This window comes from Procambarus clarkii, chromosome 82, assembly GCF_040958095.1.
Source record: "Procambarus clarkii isolate CNS0578487 chromosome 82, FALCON_Pclarkii_2.0, whole genome shotgun sequence".
Lineage (NCBI taxonomy): Eukaryota > Metazoa > Arthropoda > Malacostraca > Decapoda > Cambaridae > Procambarus > Procambarus clarkii.
The window spans coordinates 13,179,041-13,186,082 of record NC_091231.1 but is presented as its reverse complement, the minus strand read 5'-3'; the positions used below and the strand labels follow the sequence as shown (position 1 = coordinate 13,186,082).

The following is a 7,042-nucleotide window of genomic DNA, read 5'->3' as shown; positions in this document are numbered from 1 at the left end:
ATAATGTCACAATAAATAGGAACACAATAACGAAAATAACTCAAAAAAGAAAATGTCGCGAACAATAAAAACTAAACAATATAATTAAACAATGACCAAAGCTTCACAAACGATAACAAAAACATTACAGTCAATAACCAATGAACACTAACAATATCAAAAAATATCAAACGAATCAAAACAACAACTATGAAAGATAACGTACATTGGCAACAATTACAGCTTCCTCGTTAAAGTTTCAGCCGCACTGACCTACAATCAGCTTTAAATGAAACTTTAGGGGTAAAACGATATCACGACACTGCAAGATTCAGGGAGAAAATTACTTAAAATTGAGTCAGGAAACCATAAGTCTAATTTACACTTAAGTTCAGACTCCTTCTTATTCAGGAAAGCGAGAGAAAGAGAGAGAGAGAGAGAGAGAGAGAGAGAGAGAGAGAGAGAGAGAGAGAGAGAGAGAGAGAGAGAGAGGGAGAGAGAGAGAGAGAGAGAGAGAGAGAGAGAGAGAGAGAGAGAAAGAGGGAGAGAGAGAGAGAGAGAGAGAGAGAGAGAGAGAGAGAGAGAGAGAGAGAGAGAGAGAGAGAGAGGAGAGAGAGAGAGAGAGACGTGCTCTTCTGTAAGTCACAAGACCAAACAAGGCTTTTAAAGAAACAGCGGAATTATTTAAGTGGTCCAATTTCTTCGTTGCAGTGTTCTTCCTAGTAGTCTGTTTGTTTCCCTCTCTCTCTCTCTCTCTCTCTCTCTCTCTCTCTCTCTCTCTCTCTCTCTCTCTCTCTCTCTCTCTCTCTCTCTCTCTCTCTCTCTCTCTGTTTTCATAACCTTTTCCTTTTTAATTTCTTATTCTTGTTCGCAACCTTCCACGTTCTCATACTCCTCTCCTCCCCCCTCTCAATCCTCCCTCCCCTCTCACTCAGCCACTCAGCAGTCCACTCTTCCCTCTCTTATTCACCACCCTCTTCACGACCCCCCCTCCTTACCTCCTCTCCCTAGCTCCCTCATTCTTATCTTCCTCACTCCCTCCTATCCTTATTTTTCCTCTCTCCACCCTTTCTATCAGCCTCCGTCCACCAAGGTCCTTCTTGAGGCCTCAAGGTGCACCTCAGCCAGCCTCTTTTGAGACTCCATCATCCTTTCAACGCCTTTGTCAAGGCCAAAGGGAATGCATTTTCCATCCGGCGCAGAAATGTGGAGACTATATAATCCATCCGGCCAAGGCAACAACTGGCTTTTACTTCATTGGTGACAGTGGAAATGACGCGTTCTGTCTTTACACTTGTATGGTTGACACGCACACGTGTTTAGACGGCAGTCTCGACCTTATCTCACAGTGGATTGGGGTCCTTGTTTTGCTAATCATCACAATAAAATCATGAACGCTTTCTGTGTTTTCTTCTCGCTTTACAATCTGCTCAACACCAGGTATTACTACCTTATTCAACTCCAATCACCACCACAACCATCCTCAACACCAGATACAACCACAGCCTTCAAAACTGTATTTTCAATGCCCTCAAATCACCTTCATTTCCTGCTACGTTATTCAGGAAGAGTATTCTGTTGTTATCTAATCATGAACAATATTCGTAACAACTTAAACAAGTTGGTAAACATCTGGTTGAATTGAGTAGATTTACAAGCAGTGTAAATCAAACAAACAATTAATACATAAGTTGTAAAACAGCTTGCAGTTTGAGTGACGATATATATTGGTAAAGCATTGGGCATTAATTGCGTGGTGGGTCGATTATGGGAAGAGATGAAAAGACGATAAGATCGATGTTTATTATCTAGATTGTGTGTACCTGTCAGTGCATGGATGGTACCGATGGCCAGGTCTACCCCCACACACACTATCATTGTCTTCTGCCTCTTCACAGTCTTCCTCATCTCACTTCTCACTTAAACTCTCAGGCTTACTTTATATACACACACCCTCTCCGTCTCCACCACTATCCCTGCACACACATGCGCCCTTTCTGTCTTCACTCTCCCCCCCCCCCCCCCACACACACACACACACACACAGTTACGGTTGAGAGGCGGGACCAAAGAGCCAGAGCTCAACCCCCGCAAACACAACTAGGTGAGTACAACTAGGTGAGTACACACACACACACACACACACACACACACACACACACACACACACACACACACACACACACACACACACACACACACACACACACACACACACTTTCCATCTCCAAACGAAGCAAGTGTCGAGTTAATGCTTCAAACACAGTTTGAAGTCTAGTAGATTTTCCCCAAGTAAAGACATAACTTTGTAAATCCGTCAGCCATTTTTTTATTGACGATCTGATATTTACATAACAAGCTTGAATTGAATGAAGCTCGTCTAGAACCTTAACTTCGTGCACAATCATCTTTAGAAATCTATAAAATATGACTTTTGGGCTTACACAAGATGAGTAAGATGAGGAGAATGGAATCTATCACAAAAACACACTACGTCACTTCTCCAAAAATATATCTAAACGTTCTAATTTAGAACGTTTAGATCTAATTTTGTTTAATTTTGTAAACGTTTCTAAATCTATTTTAGGAACGTTTAACACCTGAACGCTGTTCAGTGACTCTCTCACACTAGGTAATGTGAGAGAGTCACAACTAATGGCAACTCTCCTGATGATTGACTTATCCGGAATGAAACTGAGATGCTAAGATTATTTCATCTTTTAGCTTGAAGAATAATATGGCAAGAGAGTGAAGAGTCAAATTTATCTGAGACAAATTGATGGTGTTGACTGTGTTATTGGTGGTAGTTGAGGCATTTTGTAGTGCATTGAAGACTCAGTGGTTTATTTGGGGCTAGTGTCTGCTAGTACAGTCGTGCTAGTTGTTGTATTTTGACTAGTACATCACACTTTGTACTACTGGTATGGTGACATTACACTGCTTCTACCACCTTCAGTTTCCGTAAACATCAACCACCACCACCATCATCATCACCACCACCCAAACATCACTATCATCCCAAATGTAGACCAAACCAAACATCTCAACATAAGCCAAAATGACCATCCTCAACATCACAGCTTCGAAAACCAACCACCATCACCCTCATCACCACTATCCCAACACCATCACTACCATCTCATACACCAACCAACACCATCACTACCACTACCCTTAAGACCAGCCACCACCACCACCACCCTCAATACCACGATCACAACCACTACAACCACCCCCACCACCACAACAACAACACCACTACCACTAGCACCAGCCACCTGCCAGCACCTCTCACAAGACTGCAGGTGCACCCACCTTCTGTTACATTATGTTGAAGGCCGAGAGAATAATCTTATTGACTGAGCATCTTACCAACATCTCAATTCCTGAGGCAGTTGTGTGTGTGTGAGTTAATGGCAAAGTAAAGGCAGCAGCAGCTCTATGTTTGGGTAATGTTTGGATATATGCCTTATGCCTTTGAGAGCTGATGTATGTCAGCTTTGTTCTACTTCTCTCTAATACATTGTCTACAAAAATGTGTGTGTATTCGAGAGGAATATTTTTGTTTTCTCAGTCTGATGATTTTCGAAGCTATGACGCGAGACGATTTTTATTAATTTCCATTTACTGAAATTTTCCATTTGCTGAAATTGTCCATTTCCTGAAATTTTCCATTTCCTGAAATTTTCCATTTCCTGAAATTTTCCATTTCCTGAAATGTTCCATTTCCTGAAATTTTCCATTTCCTGAAAATGTTCATTGTATAAAGGGCCCCTGTGGTAACATTTTATGTTGTATATTTACTCATGTGGGTGTTTTCTCTAGTGCCCCATGGGGCTTGGTGCTTTCTTTTCATAATTATTATTTGTTTTCCTGTAGCTGACTGAAGGAGGTTGTTCCTATCCTTGTGCAACGTCCTGCTGTCCCCTTGCACCCGTGATTCACTTTTATTGCGTATCTCCTTGATGGTCTCCCGTTCCCCCTGGGACCTGTTTTCATTATGTTGCTCTTGCTGGGTTTTTCCTGCAGCAGACGAGCTGTTCCCAGGGCTCAGCCAATGAGGGATACAGCAGCAGGAGCAGCAGCAGCAGGAGGAGGTGGATGAGGCTACTGCAACAGCAGGCAAAAACCTTCCTCCTCCTTCCTCCCCTGAAATAATTACTGCAATTATTCATGGCAACTTTCGCAACGCGACCGACCTGTGTCGCCATCTTTCCACTCTTATACGTGGCAACGTCTTGCAGGCACTCAACACACACCCTGTTCCCCCTTCCTTCCCTCCCGGCAAGTTGCAAATGTCTTGCAGGTGCTAATGTTTCAGTCAATACATTGCAACACCTCTCAGCACCCCCCCCCCCCCGTTGCCCATTCTCCATTTTCTCTCTTAAGCTCCCTCTCTACTGCAATTTCATCCCTCATTCTTATCAATCCCACCATCTCTTTTCTTCTCTACTTTCGTCTGTCCTCCTCGAGGTCCTCTGTACCACAATATCATCTGTCTTCCTCCTCCTCACCAATCCCTGATACCTTTCAAATCTCCTTTCTCACCCTGTCTCTACATCCAAATCAACGTCCTCGTCCACCTATCCTTGCCTCCTTTCCTATCCCATCCCTTTCTCTTCTCTCCTCCATTCGTCCATCCCCCCTAACCCCCATTCTCTCTCCCAGCTCTCACCTCCTTAAGAGATTAATGGCCCCTCAGTTGAGATTTTCAGTTTTTCTGTCCAGTAGTCTCTGATAGTAATCACAGGGAACTAAGGGGTAGGAGCATAACTGTAATGCCTTTGTGGGAGTTTTGTTCCTATGTAGAGTCCTGGTGTTCCTATGTAGAGTCCTGTTGTTACTGTGTAGAGTCCTGGTGTTACTGTGTAGAGTCCTGGTGTTCCTATGTAGAGTCCTGTTGTTACTGTGTAGAGTCCTGTTGTTACTGTGTAGAGTCCTGGTGTTACTGTGTAGAGTCCTGTTGTTCCTATGTAGAATCCTGTTGTTCCTATGTAGAATCCTGTTGTTCCTATGTAGAGTCCTGTTGATGTCTCCTGACAGATTTCTACATGTGAATGTGATGTAAGGTTCGTGAGACATCACTGATTGTTCTTGTAGTTGATGTTGTTGAGGATAATGATTTTGGTGCTGTTGTTGCTTATATTGTAGAAGCCGAAGCTGTTGTTGCTTATATTGTAGAAGCCGAAGCTGTTGTTGCTTATATTGTAGAAGCCGAAGCTGTTGTTGCTTATATTGTAGAAGCCGAAGCTGTTGTTGCTTATATTGTAGAAGCCGAAGCTGTTGTTGCTTTTATTGTAGAAGCCGAAGCTGCTGTTGCTTATATTGTAGAAGCCGAAGCTGTTGTTGCTTTTATTGTAGAAGCCGAAGCTGTTGTTGCTTTTATTGTAGAAGCCGAAGCTGATGTTGCTTATATTGTAGAAGCCGAAGCTGTTGTTGCTTTTATTGTAGAAGCCGAAGCTGCTGTTGCTTATATTGTAGAAGCCGAAGCTGTTGTTGCTTTTATTGTAGAAGCCGAAGCTGTTGTTGCTTTTATTGTAGAAGCCGAAGCTGTTGTTGCTTTTATTGTAGAAGCCGAAGCTGTTGTTGCTTTAATTGTAGAAGCCGAAGCTGTTGTTGTTTATATTGTAGAAGCCGAAGCTGCTGTTGTAAATACTATTTTTTCTGAGTTGTGGAACTATTTCAGTGTGGGTAAACTACTTCCATGTAAAGTAACTATTCGACTGTTGAAGATCTACTTCAGTAGAGTGAAACAACTTCTAAATTCTGCATGTATTATGGAAAGTTTACCTTTCCTTGTTCGAAAAGAAGTTTACACTTTCGCACGAAAATAAAGAAAATATCTAAATTCCAAAGGTCACTTTGAAAAATTTAGTCTACGGGTCTGGCTTAGAGTGACGAAATAAAATGTTTTTTTTTCTGAACTCTTGTTTTTCTCCCTGTATCTTTGAGATCTTCTCCATTGTATCTGTAATATTTTTATTAGCAAAGTTTGTATTTTTTTAAATAAGTCACAGGATTTAACTCGTAATTTCATCTTCCTGAGAGTGTAATCATTCTAATACATGTTATAGCAGGGAGTATTAAGTAGTAATACCTTATCTCTGTAAGTCCTTCGAGAATCTGTAATAGAGTGCCTTGTGATCCCCCGAACATATATTCTGGACACAGCTGTAGCGTAAAGCTAGTGTTCAAAGGAGCATATTCTTACCTTCCATTCATCTGGGCCCTAGGAGATTATCTTGAGATGATTTCGGGGCTTTAGTGTCCCCGCGGCCCGGTCCTCGACCAGGCCTCCACCCCCAGGAAGCAGCCCGTGACAGCTGACTAACACCCAAGTACCTATTTTACTGCTAGGTAACAGGGGCATAGAGTGAAAGAATCTCTGCCCATTGTTTCTCGCCAGCGCCTAGGATCGAACCCAGGACCACAGGATCACAAGTCCAGCGTGCTGTCCGCTCGGCCGACCGGCTCCCTATCCTTGGAGACTCGAAGCATTTTAGGATATTCTTAGTTTCCTCCCCAACACCTCACCTCACCTACAAACTACAACAACAACCCTTCTTCTCCTGCTATCATCCACAACGTACAGCTTCCCACAACATTAGGGTTGTATACCTACCCGTCCTAACACCGTTCGTTAGACGCTGCATCACCTCTATACTGTCTGTTAACGCCAGAGTGAATCCCGTGTTCCACTTAGTTTACTGTGTTCGACCCCCCTCCCGTCTCACGTCCCCCCTATCCACTACCCCCCATCCACCCCTGCCAACCCCCTCCACCTCCTTTTGGCATCCTTACGCCTGAAGAAACGGTTTTATAAGCCATAGCTTTTCAGCACGTGTTGTATATTGCTTGTGGACGAGCGATAAAGAGCCTTATAGGCGGCTCTCGACGGTGTGTTGAATAAATCGTAAGTAGTGTTTGGAGCGAGAGCTGAAGAGGGAGGGAGGAGGAAGGGGGAAGGAAACAGGAGGGAAGAGGATGTTTGTGGAGTAGGATGGGAAAACACGATGGAATAGGGAAAAGGATTCAATTATTGTGGTTGAAGATGAGTATGAGG

The 7,042-nt window shown here is 43.1% G+C and overlaps 1 protein-coding gene across 1 annotated transcript; it reads left to right on the top strand.

Moving 5' to 3' along the window:
- Positions 1-3,979: 3,979 nt before the first annotated feature.
- LOC138358147 (protein LIAT1-like) lies at positions 3,980-5,813 on the top strand. The gene is made up of 2 exons (XM_069315649.1): positions 3,980-4,076; positions 5,080-5,813. The coding sequence occupies exons 1-2, from the start codon at positions 3,980-3,982 to the stop codon at positions 5,811-5,813; spliced, it is 831 nt and encodes a 276-aa protein (XP_069171750.1).
- The last annotated feature ends 1,229 nt before the right edge of the window (positions 5,814-7,042 follow it).